Source organism: Bos indicus, chromosome 18 (genome assembly GCF_029378745.1).
Source record: "Bos indicus isolate NIAB-ARS_2022 breed Sahiwal x Tharparkar chromosome 18, NIAB-ARS_B.indTharparkar_mat_pri_1.0, whole genome shotgun sequence".
Taxonomy (NCBI): Eukaryota; Metazoa; Chordata; class Mammalia; order Artiodactyla; family Bovidae; genus Bos; species Bos indicus.
In genome coordinates this window covers 35,317,275-35,334,926 of record NC_091777.1, presented here as the reverse complement: position 1 = coordinate 35,334,926, position 17,652 = coordinate 35,317,275, and the positions used below count along the sequence as shown (strand labels likewise).

At 43.0% G+C, this 17,652-nt stretch overlaps 1 protein-coding gene across 4 annotated transcripts in view; it reads right to left on the bottom strand.

The window, feature by feature from the left end:
• Positions 1 to 12,128, bottom strand: part of PHAF1 (phagophore assembly factor 1) — a 29,494-nt gene extending 17,366 nt beyond the window's left edge. Inside the window, exons 1-4 of one of the 4 annotated variants that reach the window (XM_019979375.2) lie at positions 12,032 to 12,128; positions 11,788 to 11,908; positions 5,797 to 5,879; positions 2,069 to 2,152 (exon numbers count right to left, since the gene is read on the bottom strand). In XM_019979375.2, coding sequence (XP_019834934.1) covers positions 2,069 to 2,152; positions 5,797 to 5,879; positions 11,788 to 11,851 — 231 coding nt within the window. In that variant the 5' untranslated portion in view covers positions 11,852 to 11,908; positions 12,032 to 12,128. The other 3 variants (XM_070770747.1, XM_070770748.1, XM_070770746.1) reach the window with 3 other exon arrangements.
• Positions 12,129 to 17,652: the final 5,524 nt, after the last annotated feature.

Here is a 17,652-nt window from a genome sequence, read left to right as displayed (position 1 = left end):
TAAATCCAGCTTGAACATCTGGAAGTTCACGGTTCACGTATTACTGAAGCCTGGCTTGGAGAATTTTGAGCATTACTTTACTAGCATGTGAGATGAGTGCAATTGTGCAGTAGTTTGAGCATTCTTTGGCATTGCCTTTCTTTGGGATGGGAATGAAAACTGACCTTTTCCAGTCCTGTGGCCACTGCTGAGTTTTCCAAATTTGCTGGCATATTGAGTGCAGCACTTTCACAGTATCATCTTCCAGGATTTGAAATAGCTCAACTTGAATTCTATCACCTCCCCTAGCTTTGTCTGTAGTGATGCTTTCTAAGGCCCACTTGACTTCACATTCCAGGATGTCTGGCTCTATGTAAGTGATCACACTATCGTGATTATCTGGGTCACGAAGCTCTATTTTGTACAGTTCTTCTGTGTATTCTTGCCACCTCTTCTTAATATCTTCTGCTTCTGTTAGGTCCCTACCATCTCTGTCCTTTATCGAGCCCATTTTTGCATGAAATGTTCCCTTGGTATCTCTAATTTTCTTGAAGAGATCTCTAGTCTTTCCCATTCTGTTGTTTCCCTCAATTTCTTTGCATTGATCACTAAGGAAGGCTTTCTTATCACTCCTTGCTATTCTTTGGAACTCTGCATTCAGATGCTTATATCTTTCCTTTTCTCCCTTGCTTTTTGCTTCCCTTCTTTTCACAGGTATTTGTAAGGCCTCCTCAGACAGCCATTTTGCTTTTTTGCATTTCTTTTCCATGGGGATGGTCTTGATCCCTGTCTCCTGTACAATGTCATGAACCTCTGTCCATAGTTCATCAGGTACTCTATCTATCAGATCTAGTCCCTTAAATCTATTTCTCACTTCCACTGTGTAATCATAAGGGATTTGATTTAGGCCCATTTAGATTACTTCTGGCTTTTCATTACTATGAAAAGCCCTGCTATAAATACCTGGCAATATTACCTTCCCATTAATCTTTTTGGGTTAAGTTTCCTACAGTGGATTTACCAAGTTAAAGACAAATGGTTCTTTGTAGAGGTGCTTCCAGATTAATTTCCTCCAATCTGTGATGAAGCCACATTGAAGACCAGCTTCTACCCTTTCTCAGTGTGGGGCTTCTGGTCAGTAGGCCAGGTTGACTGAGCCTATAAAGAGAGGCAAGAGTGCTGTGGGGATAAGAGTGTTCACATCAAACTCTCCTTTTTGAAAAGGCAGCATAAACGAAGAATTCTTATTCCATATACAGGTTATTTTTCCACGTGCTCTCTGAACTCAGCAGCTCACTTGAGATGAGATGGTGAGAAGTAGGAAGTACCCAAGCCTTCTAGAAAGGCAGCTCCATAAGCTAAGCAGGACGACAGCTCTGGCATGCCACTGCCCAGAGCCACATTCAACCTTGTGACTCTGAGGCATGAGTCGGATGTCATGTGACTAACCTATCATGTCCAGGCATTTGTAAATAGTACATTAAAAACATCCTGGTCTGAAATAGGTGCTAGTAAACTGTACTTGAATGCCAATTAAGATGTACCAGCAAGTTGTTTGTTTAGATTTCTTTAAAGGGATTTAAGAATCAACTCAGTGCTGGTGGTGTTAAAATCCAAGCCCTCAGTATTTTAGGAAGAATGGTTCCATTTTTCATCTTCCAAGTCTTAATTGTTTGACCCAAGAATGAAGTAAAACAATAAGATACAAAAATCTGACTAAAGTCTTCCAGTTCTATTCTGCAGTTAGGCCCCATTTTAAAGACTCAGGATAATCTATGTCAAATATTTGCCTCCTCTCATTTTTCTATTCAACACAGAAAAGCCTGCTCCCTACAGCATGTTCTTTGTATCTTCAACACTCTTTCCCCTTCACCTCTGAGCCCAGAACTGAAGTTCCTCCCAGCCTTTTTCCAACCATCCCAATCTACCCCCAGCTTCTCTCTTTAGGAGGACAGGCACAGCTTCAGTCTCCTATATTGTGGCTGTCTCTGAACCACAAGCTTACTCCCACTCAGGAGTTTCAGAAACATTCCACAACTGCACACATTAATCAGCCTGACATGAAACTTCAGTTGTTATTTATAGTTACCTTAAGTCTCTGATTGAAAGCATCAAACAGTAGTTTGATCCCGTCCTGAGTCAGGTTAAGGATGAGGTCATGGCTTAGAGGAGACTACAAAAAACAAAATAATAAATAAATATACACTCTGAACAACTAATAAATAAATACACACTCTGAACAACTAAGTATACTCATCAGCACCAGGTGAATTTGAAACCTTACAACATAAATGCAGTGCACAGGGAGTATCTAAGTGTAGACAGCTGACAGGTTGGTTTGTGAATTCAGTGTCCTCTACTTCCAGTCTGCAGCTGTTGCTTCATAATATTGGTTGAAAAGAGCCTCTTTTCCAGGCTTTGAGTTATTACCTGGGAGAAAAGTCAAAATTATGTGGGCATATAGGCCATTTTCTTTCACAGGTCCAGGGTCTATATTTTTAGCATGGGTTTATTTACTGCTGTCAAAACTACAGAGTAATTGATGAGAAATACAAGCCTTATAAAAGGATCCAAATTCAGCAAGTAATGGTCAGTGCATGTTAGCTGAACTTATGTCCCTTCACTCCCAGGCTGTTTGTACCACTCAAAGGAAATACATGTTATTCTTTGACTCTTTTGCGTCATATTCTGGGACAAAGAAGTGCCTTGTGATCTGATTATGTATGAGATGACACTCTCATTCCCCCCCTGCCCAACACACACCATCCCATGTCACGTGCGCCTCTTTCCGCAAAACCCCATCTGAGATTTAAGGAGTCATTTCTTTATTTGCCCCTTCTGAGTCCTGGGGGGAGGGGAGCAGCAGCAGAGCAATGGACAGAGCTGGCCCTGAGACTTGGTGAGCTGGTGACCTTAAGTGTTTCTCTAAACTTCTGTTTTTTCATGGGAATACCGTCATCCCTACCCCTCCAGGGTTGTCATGAGGACAGAGACAGTAGACCAGAAAGCACCAAGCACAGCACTCAGCATATAATACTCTTTCCTAGAATCTGTCCTACCTGCCTGTTTCTGCTACAAAGCAATCAATTCAAAGTCTGAAGACTCTTTATTGCCCTGAACCATGCTGCCCAGCAGTAGAAGAAAAACACCACCATTCAAAACCCTGTCCTTTCTTAAAACTGGCACATAGCTGTCAAAAAGATTTAGAAAAGTTTCTCTCTTTATACAGCTTCTTAAGGTAGGCCCAGTGATTGAAGGTGGTGCCTGTCAGAGATAGAGATATAGGCTAGAAGGCCAGGTGCCCCTGCTGGTGTGGGCCTCACTGGAAAAATTCTCTATAAAGAGCTTTCTGAGATTAGTTTATACTGTCTACTCCCCTCCACCCCACTAATCTTCACAAGATAGTAGGCCCAGGTGGCTCCATCATGCCTGGCAAACATCAGAAGAAAGAATGTTGTAATTTTCCAGTCGGTCTGTATGAATGTTTTTCTAAAACCAACAAGACTCAAGTAAGATAATGGAATAATGAACCTCACCCTAGGTCACTATCCTCCCTCTATTTCTAAGAGGGCTATTCCACGGAGGTAAACAGGATGAAGCAACATTTCAGCATCTTTAAAGACCTTTGCTCGGAGTATCTGAATTTCTTTACACACTTCCAAGATCTGATCGTTTTTCCCTTGGCATTGCTACAATTTAGGACATAACTAAGCAGTATTCAAAAGCAAGCAAATCATCCTCACAATCAATGTTTTATTAGTACTTTATATCTCCAGAACCAAAATCACATGTGCTATGTGGTGTTTAAGGAGGTCCTTCCAGTTCAATAAAGCTGTCTCTGTTACTTGATAACATCTCTTCCCTCTCAGATGGGATCTACTTGACATGCACATTTAATTTCCAAGCTGTGATCTGCTGGAAACAAGATATTTCTGAAATGTTTACTGGGGTCAAATGATGAAGCAAAGAGACAAATGGGAAAAGAAGGGAAGGAGGGCAACAAGGAAAGGATCCACATTTAAGAAGCACCATATCAGAGCTCTGAGAGGCCACTTCCTCTTGATCCTCATAAAAAGATTATTCTATTATAAGGAAACCATCTGGAGAACCAGACTGGTTATTAACTTGTCACAGCTGTACAACCAAGAAATGGGGAAAGCATGGATCTGAACCGAGGTCTGGATTTAAAACCCTGTTGTTCCAGCTGCTTAGAAGACATTGGGGGAAATTAGCTTAATTAATGCCAGAACAACTATTTGTACCCAAAGACTGGAATGACAGACAAGATAGTGATATAAGAAATAAGCCTCATTTTAAAAATTGGTTAAAAAGTTTAAAGACTACTTTCAACTGTATCTAATGCTGGGTGCCTAAATCTGATTGAACTAAATGTACAAATGGCTACAATCAAGCAGCAAACCCATTATCCCTGTTTTGATGGCTGCTACTTGTCATTGAGTAATTCCCTCATGGTCTAATGCTGAGAGTCAGATTAGGTTAGGTATGATCTGATTGCAAAAAAGAGGAAAAGTCACCATTCTTCATTTTTCTTCAAAGAGAAACCACTTTGGCACTGTGGCTCCACAAACCTCTGCCCACTCCCACAAGTCCTGTGGTTGGCACAAGAATTTCCAAATACTTGCTTGGAAATTAAGCCTCCTCTGTCTCAGAAGGACCTCTCACATGGGCCTCACTAGGCTGTCAGAGGTGCACAATACTGTAAAATGTAATGTTTGGGTATAGGTAACACACTCAACTCTGACACTAAGCCAAATGTGGAAGCCACATAGAAGTCTCAGTCACCTTCACGTCAAAAATAACCTGCCATTTGCTTTAGGATCAGAAACTAATAGAAACAAATGGAACTAAAATCATCAAATGGGTACTTAAAAGGTCTCAGAAAAGGACTGAGAATATCTTGTAGCCTGTGTAGGATCAAAACTATCCCCCAAGGTTTATGACACACAGAGCACCACAAAGGCTGCTCCGTAGGGCAGCACAACGTCTGTGTCCTAGAAGAACCATGGATTCCAAAGAAGTGGTATTTTTAGAGAGTTAAGAAGAATCCTATTTCTAAAGGTCTATAAAAACGTTTGCAACTTTACTTATAAAACCCAATTTAAAAAATCCTGGTATTCAGAAAGTTCTGCACCAGTGCTAACCTAAAATATACTCTTTCTAGAAACTGAAAAGGTCTTTGTAGGCATGTACATTATACTATAAGGGTAGTTCTTGGCACAACATTTAATAAAGATTACCATATGTCAGACAAAAGAAATAAGAATAAAACATGTCCATTAATTTGAAACCAATGTTTTGCAATTTTCATATTATCAGATCATTCTTATTAAAAGGGTGAACTATACCTGCTTCTTTTCAAGTCTGGGATGTTCTGCTAGCTAGAAATCTGCACTGCAACAATCCTGAATGCAAACCAAAGCAATCAACAAAGCAGAAAAGACTACTTTAAACATGAAAGTGGAAGGGAAGTACCCTAGAAGACCAGACAATCCCTGAAGTGACCTCCCACCAAAAAATCCCCCTTTTAAGGGCCTGCAGGTAAGTCAAACATAATCAAAAAGCAAGTTTGATTATTACTGCTCATCTAAACTTCTGGCAGCACTAGATGATCAAAACTACAAATGTTTCAGAATCAAAGAAAATGTACTTGGTAAGTGACTAAGTGTTGAAGACACTCCCATTCAAACACATTGACCTAGGAATCCCTGCCTGTCAGTATCTCCCAGAGCATTAACCTCCAGAGGTGAGTCACTGATTAGGGATGCTATTTCAGTAAACAAATCAGTTACTACTTACCTGTTCACTGTAGAGAACCTGAACATTTTTTATGATGCGACAGTGCTTCTGAAGAATGGCCACCGCCTGAGCCAAAGGCATTCCTGAAATAAAGTAAGGACACCTGTGTGGTTACTTGGGCTATCCATTTACTAACATCTATCAGTGTACTAGGCATTAGTCCTTGCAGTAAAGCCAAGGGTGAGAATGGGAGCCACTAAGGTCTACTGACATACTGAGTAAATAAAAGTTTAATAAGCCCAATAACCAGTAAGACCTAGAGAATAAAGTTAACAGCAAGCACTAATAGAAAAACTGGACTGTATAAGGAGAAGGAGTAAATAAAAAGACTTCCTGGAAATTGGGACTTCTATGCTGATCCCCAAGCAGGCAAAGGGGTTGGAGAAAGTCAAGTCAGTAGGAACCAAAAAGAAAGAAATGCACTGACTACATGACTCTGGACACCAAGATTCTGATTCTCACTCTGCCATGATTACGTATAACCTAGGCAAATCCTTCCTCTTTTCCTTTCTGATATTTGTCTCCTCATTGAGTCACCAGGAGCAGATGATTTGTAAGCGCTCATTTATAAAGTGAGGAATCATACGTCTACCAGAATCACCTTATTTTACCAAGAATTTCACTGGATTCTCACTTATCAACCCACAAACATCCTCTAAATCTTAACATTTGATTTTTTAACTTATGGCCCATTATAAACAAATGTATATATGCCTCCCTGCCCCAGTTTAAGAAATTGAAATTCCAATGACACCTCAAAGATTCCAGGGACTCATGTGTACTTAGTTGCTCAGCTGTGTCCAACTCTTTGTGACCCCATGGACCACAGCCCACCAGGCGTCTCTGTCCATGGGATGCTCTAGGCAAGAATACTGAAGTGGGTTGCCATGCCCTCCTCCAGGGGATCTTCCCAACCCAGGGATCGAACACAGGTCTCCCCCGCTGCAGGTGGATTCTTTACCGTCTGAGCCACCAGGGAAGCTCAGGGACTCATGGGGAACAGTAAAAGTATGTTTTCACAGAGTGCATTATGGTCCAAACAAGAAGAAACTCGCAGAAACGATCCAAAAACAAAGTTTCATGAGTGCAAGGACAGTGTCTGTGTTATTCGCTGTTATTCACCACTCTTTGGATCTCCAGCACTGGGGACCCACATAGTGGCTGTTGAATAAACATTTATTTAGTGAGACTGAAGGATTATGGGCTAGGTAATAAGAGAAAGGAAGAGAGACCACCACATGACCTTGGGCCAGGACAGTGGCTCACATTCAAGGTAGTTTACCTCTGTTTAGAGGAGAGATGTGCAGAGAACTCACAGAGAAAGTAGTAGGTTAAAAAAATGTGTGGCCCATCTACATTTAAACGATAATTCAATCCTCCCTTTATTCAATGGCCCATTCTACGGTTTGAAGAAAGTTGGAGTAAACCAGACCTTAAGGTCCTTCCCAGCACAAGGCCTGGAACATAGTAGAGACTTAAATGTCCGTTGAGAATATGAACAAGTTGATGCATTCATTCCTCAGCGTTGGCATTCCAGAAATAGAGGAGCATCTACGCTGTCTCTCCCAGGGGAATGGTAAACAACCATGTGGGCAAGAGAGATAATCTCAGGTGCTGAGAAAGAGAAGACCACATGGCACAAACCAGTTTCTTGTGGGAGAGTTCTTTCACACCTAACCACATCAAATTCCTGGCCTTGGAATCTTGGGTCCTGAGTCATTCAGGAGTAACCCACCTGGAGGAGACAAAGCAGCCACCGATGACCAGTTGTCACACAGCTGCTAGTAAAGGAAAGCTACAAATGGCCTCTAAAAGGAACCAACTGTGTATATGGCAAAGAAACCAGAGAACTGTTCTAGCTTGAAGAGTTACCTAACCACCCAAAGGGTGTGGACTATATGGTCCGTCTTCTAAACTCTACAAATCCTACACCTTACTCATTATTAGCCTGCTTATAACCCTCCATTGGTTTCCCATTACAGGGGGGATAAAACCCAAACAATATGCCCTCACCCAAGAGCCCTGAATACTTTGGACCTTGTCTACCTCCATCATTCCTTCCACTTCTCACCAAGCCTCCCAGCACACATCAAGCTCTTTTCCACTTTAGGCTTTTGCATTAACTCTGGACTCTGCTGGAATGTTCTTCCCATAGCTAGCTCTTCTCACTCTTCAGGTCTTGGCTCACACTTCACTTCCCTGACTGCCTTATCTAATCAAACCTCCCATCCCATTTATTTATCTGTAAGTCTCACCTTTATGTCTCCTTGCTGATATAGAGCTCTCTGTCTTACAGCTGTATCCTCAGCACTCAATTATCGTGCCCAACACCACAGTAAGTGGTCCTATGTATCTGCTGACCTCTGAATGAGTGAAACAAAGCAATGAGGTATAATACCCAGATCCTCTAGCCCTTGTGACCACCCTCCCTCTCTGAGAATTCTCATCCTGTCTCCATCAGTATCTCTCTCCTGCTGCTCCTCTGACTTCCCCAGGTCTCGATATCAGATAATATTCCCTTCTGCTCATCCCTCGTGTACCCAACCACCTAGTTTCTGACTCACATCTTAATCTGTTTTCTGTATAAATCAAAGGCAAATAAAAAGATGACAGATAAAAAAGCAACTTTTAAATTTTCTTTTCATTCTACCCTCTCCACTGTATTCTGGATCTCAGTATCTCTAACATCTACACAGTCACTCAAGCCAGAAACCTCTAGATTCCTCTTCCTTACCCATCTCTCCAAATTTTCTTCTTAAACCCATGCCCACAACACACTACTAATAGACATCCTTTCCCCCACTGAACAGAGTCTCTCTGATAGTGTCCCAGGAAGGTAACTAAAAAACAAGGAATCTGGGGAACTGATCTCCCACTAGTACATCATGCTCTAATTACAATACCAAATTACTTGCAGCTCCCACCACCCCCCCCCCAACCCCCATCTATCTTCCCACTTTAAAAAAAAAAAGAAACTGACTGGAAGATATATGTCTATGGAAGTGTAGATGAGAAATCTGGCAGCAGACTTCTGACAGGGCCTTCCTGGTGCTCACTGGCTCCAGGAATAGTACTGGCTCCTGGCTTCTAGAGATTGATAGGAATCCTCCTCTGAATTCTCAGGTCAGGTCAAGTCTCTTCCATAAAATAAACTATTTTTTAAATAATAAAATGAACTATTTCTGTAATCCTTCCCCTCCACTAGACTAAGTTCTTCAGGGCATATGCCTACTTCTTCTTACTCAATTTTCAATGACTGTAAGCAGAGTCCACAGAATGAGCCTTCAACAGAGTAAGCCACTAGTCTCTCTGGAACAAGGTGATCTCAGAGAAGGCTACTGTCCACTCACTCTTTATTTATTTATTTATTTTTTCACTCACTCTTTAAATTTACCCAGCTTGGGCATCTTCACGATGAGTTAAAAAAAAAAAATTATTGGCGTATAGTTGATATAAAATGTTGTGGTTTCTGCTATACAGCAAAGTGAATCAGTTATATATGTATCTCTCTATATATCTATCTATAGCCATTCTTTTAAAAATTCTTTTTCTCATATAGGTAATTACAGAATATTGAGAATTTCCTCTGCTATACAGCAGGTCTTCATTAGCTATCTATTTTTTAAGATTAATTTAAAAACAAATTTAGAGCTATGTCTCCACGCCAATACATTCTGTAAGTCTCACTGAAAACACTTAAGTTTGCACTGCCTTTACTCCACCATTGGTCAAGCCAGGGTGGTACCTGCAAAAGATTCCTCTCTGCCTAGGCTTTCTTATCTCTGTGTTGCTCCCTAATCTCCCAACAGTACAAAGGTCAGGAAGGCAGCCAAAAAGCTGGATGCAGCTCTTCACTGTGATGCCAGGCAGATGAAGGCAAGAACTGGATAATCTGCATTTGCACAGATGCTAAAAAGAAACCTGGAGACTAAGTTGAGCCCATTCTCAGAAAGGCAGAGCAGTGAGAAGCAAGAAATCCCTACTAGGCTTCTTTTTATCCTTTCTACCTTTCTGAGCCTGTTCCTCACCTGGAAAATAGAGGTAACCTCACAGGGTTGTGGTGACTTTAGCCTAAGAATATAATTCTAAAGCACAAATTCACTTCTTAGGCCTATCCCTACCTATCAGCCTAAATTTCAGCTTAAATGTGGTAAGGACTGGTAAGACTGAGAAAGAGGGAAAATTACTTTTTAATAAAAAGCTTAGGGAAGTTAAATGACCATCTCTCAGGCAGACATAATACAAAAACGTGGATTTTTTGGGCCATGTTGCACAGCTTGGAGCCTCTTAGTTCCCCAACCAGGGACTGAACTCCAGCCTATCGCAGTGAAAACGCCAAGTCCTAACAACTAGATCACCAAGGAATTCCCCCTAAGTGCAGACTTTCAAGACCCAAAAAGGAATCATCAAGGCTGATGATCATCTGGCTTATTCCCTATATGAGCTTTCCCTCAAAGTTCAGTTCTAGGCCCAACATAGAGAAACGCTCTTTTCACTATTTGTGGTTGGTATTCAGACAGCCTGAAAGAACTACCCAAATCTTTGATTCCTAGAAACTGACAAACTTAGGAGTAGGGGTTAAAGTATCAAAACAACAGTTGATAGAAGCAACCTTACTCTCCCACCTCATTTTTTGCAAATCTCAAATGATACTCACTACTTTTGACCCAGAGACTATAGTTGTAGATACACAACCTAGTCACACCATCAAGCACAGTTTGAACCTATAGTCATAGTTTTCACTCTGCCCTGTGAAGTCCTGGGATGAGAAGCTGTGTTTAGGGGAGGTTCTTTCCTAACTAGAAGCCAAACAGCATCAGCAAAACAAATAGGCCTGGAGGCAATAATATCATTAGCCTCTCAATCAGGTTCTTGGTGCTTTACAAGAAGCTGAAGTGTTTCATACAAGTTATGGGAGAAGGGGACTGCAAATCCTCAATAAAACTGGCTCCTACAACTCAGAGGCAGCTTGCTGTTCAGTTCAGAGACACTGAGCACCAGTAGAATCCTACCAGCAAATTTGTTCTGCAGTTTGTCACCTACCCTATCTCCATAGACAGGAGTCTTCCAGATTCAAGGATAAACTATAGCCCAATGGAGCAGCTGACTCAGTCCAGTAGCGCAAATTAGTGTGACAAAAGTTCAGGCCTGCACAAACAGCACAAACACCGGCTCCCCACCCCCTTTTCCCAGTGCTGGAACATAAAAGTAAACACACTCTGGGGTTACTGAATGCAAATACTTGTATACAGAAAGGTAGCGACATTGAGGAAAAGGGGAAAACATGGGCCAAATCCCACAATGCCCAACCTGCATTTTAACAAACCAAATGTTACTTTACCCAAACTCCTATTTCATTCAACCTTTCACTCTCTCCGCTAAAGTCTGGGTTTAGGATTACACCACGCATCGACCACATTAAAAACGAGAAGGAAGCTAGTCAGAAGTTGCTTTAAAACACAAAAACTCTCCTCAGTTCCCTTGACCAGCTCCCCAGTATGTGACGATGGGAACGGTGCCTAGGTTTCTCCTTCCGGAGAGGCTACACAAGGTCCAGAAAAGCAAAGGGAGATGAACTACTAGGGCGGTATTTAAGGGTGTCAGTCACATCTTAGCTCTTTGGTCTGTAAAACGGGTACAGAAATAACAATCTTAGCGACCCTCAGGCCTCCTCGGAGGCAACCCGATATAATTATGCACTGGGGAACAGGGTCAGGCCCTGGGTAAATGTTTGGGGCGTGTCAGCCATTGTTATTGTTATTATTATTGTAGCACTGCCCCGGGAGGGGCCCCGCCGAGGCCTAATGCAAGGGCGTCAGGCCCGGCAGAGAGACAGGCTGTCAGGTCGGGGCCGGTATCTAGTGACTGGAGTCCCGAAGAGTCAAGGAGCCGCGGGCTCAGGGGAGTAAGGGGCAGAGCCCAGAGGTGGGAAGGGCAGGGAAAGAAGTAAGGATCAGCGAGAAGGGTCGTGCGGGAAGACCCCACACTCACCAAGCGCGAATTCCCATTGCTCGTTTCCCAGAGAGCGCTCGGGCACCACCTCCAGATCCAGCATTGGTTCGGCTCGCCGGGCCGGGGCGGCCTCCCTGCGACAGCGCAGACGGGACCGGAGCTTAAGAAACAAAGCAGCAGGTGACTCACCACCCTCGCCGGCCCTCGCCGGCCCGGCTCTCCACCTCTATCCTGTCGCCAGCGCTACTGGCCCCACACCACACCTCACCTGACCTCACCTCACCTCACTTCACCGGCAGCAGTCTGGGGCAGCGGCAGCACCAGGAGCGTCTGCAGCAAAAGTGGCGTGCGAGGCCGTAAAGTGTGGCGGAGGCGGGGCGAAGGCGGGGTTTCAGTCGTGGGGGCGGAGCAAAGGCGGAGTCACTCCCGCGCAAACTCCGGATAGGCGGTTGCGACAGTCCCGCAAAAGCACAAAGGCCTGTGAGTACCTTCCGGAAGTGCGGGAGCTGTTGGAATGAGGAGCATCACACTCCGTGCGTCCAGACATCCGCACACCACAGTGAACACGTTTCACAAAAGGGTGCGTGACCACGCAACACATACATGTGATATGGCTATACAGAACCTGTTTACCGTCTACATGTACGTCCCACTCACAGTCACTCAACGCAAAAGGCGAGTTCCGAGAGCGCACCGTCTGAGGCCCAGCGGGGAGGGAGGATGTGGAGCCTCAAAGCTCAAGACGCGCCAGCGCCCTACCACTCCCGGTTGGGGCCGAGACTGACGCTGCCCGCAGCTGCCTCTAGTTGTCCAGGAATGATTCCTTCTCCCTGCAGCCCCTGGGGCTTGGGTCGAGCTCAAAGCAAGCGAGGAGTGGGTTTGAGTACTTGTGTTGCGGTGGGACGGGGGTGGGGGAGTTGGGGGAGCGAACTAGCTTAGAGAGGTGCTAAGTAGCCGACCTCCCGCTGTGCACAGGCCGGAGGGCTGCAATCCGGACTGCTGGCAGCCGCTCAGACTGCCGGAGCACGGGCTTTGCCGCCAGCGCTATGTGGTTTTCGTCAAACCTCTGGTGCTTTTTGTGCCTGTTTCCTCATTTACAAGTCGGGAGTAGGGTGTCCTCCAGCCTGTTCAGCCTGAGCTTCTGGCCAATGCCCTAGGGCACTCTAATACTGAAAGACAACCAGGTTTCTTCTGGAGCTGACCCTTCATGGACGGAATCTCTGGATTCTCACAACCACCCTGGGATGCAAGATTGGTCCTATCTCACTTTACAGGCGAGGGGGTAGTGGGTGGGGTTGGGGAAGAGGCCCAGAGAGGCTGGAGGCCTTTTGGTTCGAGGGAGTAGAATTCAAATTCTTTCCATTATATTGCCCCGGAGGAATGTTTTTAGCAGAGTGACACGCTGAATTCTTAAACTGGTTTGGTAGGAGTGTAACATGGGAGATTCTACCAAAACTTGAGGTCATTTCTACTGACAATAAAATAAACATGGAGAAGGCTATCCATTTGCAACATCCTCTGCCAGAAGAATAGAGCTGAGTCATTAAGACGTCCAGGCTTCCCTGATAGCTAAGTTGGTAAAGAATCCACCTGCAATGCAGGAGACCCCTGTTCAATTCCTGGGTGGGGAACATCCGCTGGAGAAAGGATAGGCTTACCCCTCCAGTCCATCAGTAGAGAAGTGGCTAACTAAGATATATATGTGTTAACAGGATGCTCCCTTTTTAAAAAAATTGTAGTTGCTTTACAGGGTATTGTCACCCTACTTATTTAATTTATATGCAGAGTACATGATGAGAAATGCTGCGATGAAAGAAGCACAAGCTGGAATCAAGATTGCCGGGAGAAATAACAATAACCTCAGATATGCAGATGACACCATCCTTATGGCAGAAAGTGAAGAGGAGCTAAAGAGCCTCTTGATGAAAGTGAAAGAGGAGAGTGATAAGGTTGGCTTAAAGCTCAACCTTCAGAAAACTAAGATCATGGCATCTGGTCCCATCACTTCATGGGAAGTAGATGGGGAAACAGTGGAAACAGTGTCTGACTTTATTTTTGGGGGCTCCAAAAGCACTGCAGATGGTGATTGCAGCCATGAAATTAAAAGACGCTTACTCCTTGGAAGGAAAGTTATGACCAACCTAGATAGCATATTCAAAAGCAGAGACTACTTTGCCAACAAAGGTCCGTCTAGTCAAGGCTATGGTTTTTCCAGTGGTCATGAATGGATGTGAGAGTTGGGACTGTGAAGAAAGCTGAGCGCCGAAGAATTGATGCTTTTGAACTGTGGTGTTGAAGACTCTTGAGAGTCCCTTGGACTGCAAGGAGATCCAACCAGTCCATTCTAAAGGAGATCAGTCCTGGGTGTTCATTGGAAGGACTGATGCTAAAGCTGAAACTCCCAATACTTTGGCCACCTCATGGGAGGAGTTGACTCATTGGAAAAGACCCTGATGCTGGGAGGGATTGGAGGCAGGAGGAGAAGGGGATGACAGAGGATGAGATGGCTGGATGCCATCACCGACTCGATTAACTTGAGTTTGAGTGAACTCCGGGAGTTGGTGATGGACAGGGAGGTCTGGCGTGCTGCGATTCATGGGGTCGCGAAGAGTCAGACATGACTGAGCAACTGAACTGAAATAAACTGATGTCCTTTGCCTACTGACAATGTTGATATAAGCCAATACACGCAATTTAAAATTTTCTACTGGCCACATTAAAAAGGAAAAAAGATAAAGTTACTTTTATTTAACCCAATATAACAGTGTATATTTTAATATGTAGTCAAAATAGTAAATTAAACCTTATTTCTTTTGTATTAGATTTTTGATATTTGGTATTTTACAGTGTACTTCAACCTGGAAACAAGATTTTCAAAGGTAGTCCTCCCCAAAGTTATAACAGAAAAATATTTAACATTGCTTCAGTTTTTAAATTAGAAAGTAAATTCAGTTTCTCGGTTTTAGTAGCCACATTTCAAAAGCTCGATAGCCACACTTGCTTAGCGTCTACCGCTCATGGATGTACATTATCTTCTCTAACCAAAAATTTATGCCTGTATCTTATCTTCTCATATTTCCCAATGTTTCTAAAACCTGAATAAGGCCAATAATGACTTTAAGTTGCTTAAATTATTCTAGCCAAAAGTTGAGGATCAACTAACACAGTAACTGTTTTTGAGTTATCTTACATTTAAACGAACCAAACTGCCACTTTCACCTACGATCTACTCTACAAATTATAGTTTTCTACTTGAATATTTTTGAAATGCCGTGTACATACATGTGGTGGTGATGGAGGAAAGGGAACTGATGCTATCCAAGAGAATCATGCCTTGAAATACACCCACAAAATGACTGCAGTCTTAAACTTTAAAAGAATGTTTGCAACATCAAAACACCAATGTTGTCTTGTAAATACTTACACTCATGTGGCAAAATGACTGTGGTGGTTTTAAAAACATGTTCAGACTCTGACACCCCACCCTTCACGAGATGAAGCTCAGTACTTCTCCCTTCCAGTGTGGGCCTGACCCAGTTACTTAACATATGGAGTATGGCAGCCCCAAATGAGGTTATTAAGATGTGCCTTTCATCTTAGGCATGCACGCTTCCTTGATCACTCTCTGGGAAAGGCAGCTACCAAGTCATGAGCTGCCCGATAGAGACACCCATGTGCCAAGGAAGGAGGTCTCCATCCCCCACACCCCATCAGCCTGCAAGGTCATTCATCCAATGACCACGAGTGGGCTTGGGAGGATCTTTCAGCCACAGTTGTCTTACATAGCCCAGGATGACAATCTGACTTCAGGAGAGACCTTGGATCAGACCACTGGACCTACCTGCTTCTCTATTTCCGACCCACAGGAACTGAGATGGTGTTTATTGTCAGCTGCTAAGTTTTGGGGCAATGTGTTATGCACCAATGGATAATTCACACAATGGCTTCTTATAGCTTGAAAAATCTCCCTAGTGCCAAATGAGGCATAAATCAAGTAAGGCATTTCTTTTCCGGTAGCCCCAAATACCTGTTTCTAGAGGTAATTACTGAAATTGTGATGCTACAACTAAAATAATCTTTGAAATTAACTCTCACAGTATGAATCTAACTCTTTGGAATTTTGCTTCATGATGTCAATTCAGCATTAAAGGTATTTATTTACAGTTAAGTCTGGTGGTGAATAATTATTTTCTTATGATCAAGCTTAAGGTATGCTTCTAAAGTAAATGGTTTAATTTTCTGGTGTAGGAAAATGCCAAGAAAAGTCCTAAGAATGTCTGATATGACACCAGCACAGTCAAACTGAATTTTTATTCCTAAAATGAATAGTTTGAAAGATGGCAGTTACTTGGATGTGTAACTTTGGAATTCTTCCTTCCCTCCAATGTGACTACTCTATAGTCATATCTCACCAGCTGGGTAAATCAAGGCAGATTTTTTGAAAACTATAATATACATTGGGAAGTTAGTATTCTGTTATCTACATTAAAGGTGCTGGGAGCCACCACAGGAGATCCCACCCATGACAAAGGTCATGTGGAAGAGACCTGACAGGCAAAGGCAGATCAGGCCTCAAGGGACCCCCTGGATCTGCTCGAGCATATACCCCAAAACCAGAGTCTGTCTGTCTATTTTGTGCCTTTCACCAACTCTTCTGACATTAACAGGGGGCTATCCCCGACCACCTTTCTCTGGAAAAAGTCAACTTAGGGCTCTAATTAATAAGTCTCCTGGACATGATAGTGTTTCAATTCAAACCCCTCCGATGGCTTTCTAGCTTGCCTGACAGGTTTATCCATACTCTTGCAATTAACACACATGACTGTTCACAACTCCCCAACCTTGAAAGGCATATGGGAAGCCAGAACATTCTAAAAGTCCTAATGAGCACAGAGTCCTTTAAGGGATGAAAAATTATTAAAATAGATAATACTGGTAAAGGGTTTCATTGTTGAGCCAATGCTTGCTGCCAAGTGCCCATATCCCTTATCCATTGTGTACCTGGGAGTGCATTAGTTAACATAGTTGAAATGTAAAAAAAACAAGCAACAGCCTTGAAATTAACCACATCAGACCTTTGACCTAATTGGTTCTTTGCTGTAACTCACTGCACCTTTGCTCCATGAAAATGTAACTCTGTTTAGCACTTGCTGAGGCTGACATAGATTAGAAATATAACTTCAAGGGAAAATAAGTTTTCTGGTTGAGTAGCCTTTATCAAAAAAGGGTCATAAAATGTCCACAGGCCTCCAAGGCCAGAAGATATTGTACACAACATTGTTTATGGGAAAGGTATGCAGAAAAAATCCTGGTTTTGATAAAGACAAAACAGATGTAATGTTTGGGCTGACTCTGTATGACTTTGTATCTTTCATTTCCCTCTATGTACAAGTCAAGGTACAAAAGTTCCTTTTGAAAATAAAGTTATGGGCCTCGCTCACTGAAGCTTGGTCTCCTCGTGTCATTCTTTTTTTCCTTTTCCCTCCTTTTCTCTCTCTGTTCTTCTTTCAAGATGACTCCTTGGAACACAGGAGCTTTATTGGCTTTCTGTGTTAATCAAAGAAGATCAAGCCTCTTTCTCTTCTCTTTATTCTTTCTCCTTTATTCTCTTATCGTTCGACCCTGGACTATCAGGTTTAAATCCATTATAAGACCCGTGTCATCTCTCTCTCGCCGACGCTGTCTTTCCTGAGGGTACCCTAGGATCCTGCTGGGGCTGGACCCCGACATAAAGGTTTTCTTTGGAATTAACAGAAATGACCACTAGATGCCACTGTTGGGTTTTTTTTTTAAGGGTAAATAGGATGCAAGAACAGTTCAGATACAAAATCAATTTTTGTGCCATAATGAACACTGGAACAGAAACTGCTGGATTATTGTTAATGAAGAACCAAGACCCAGAAG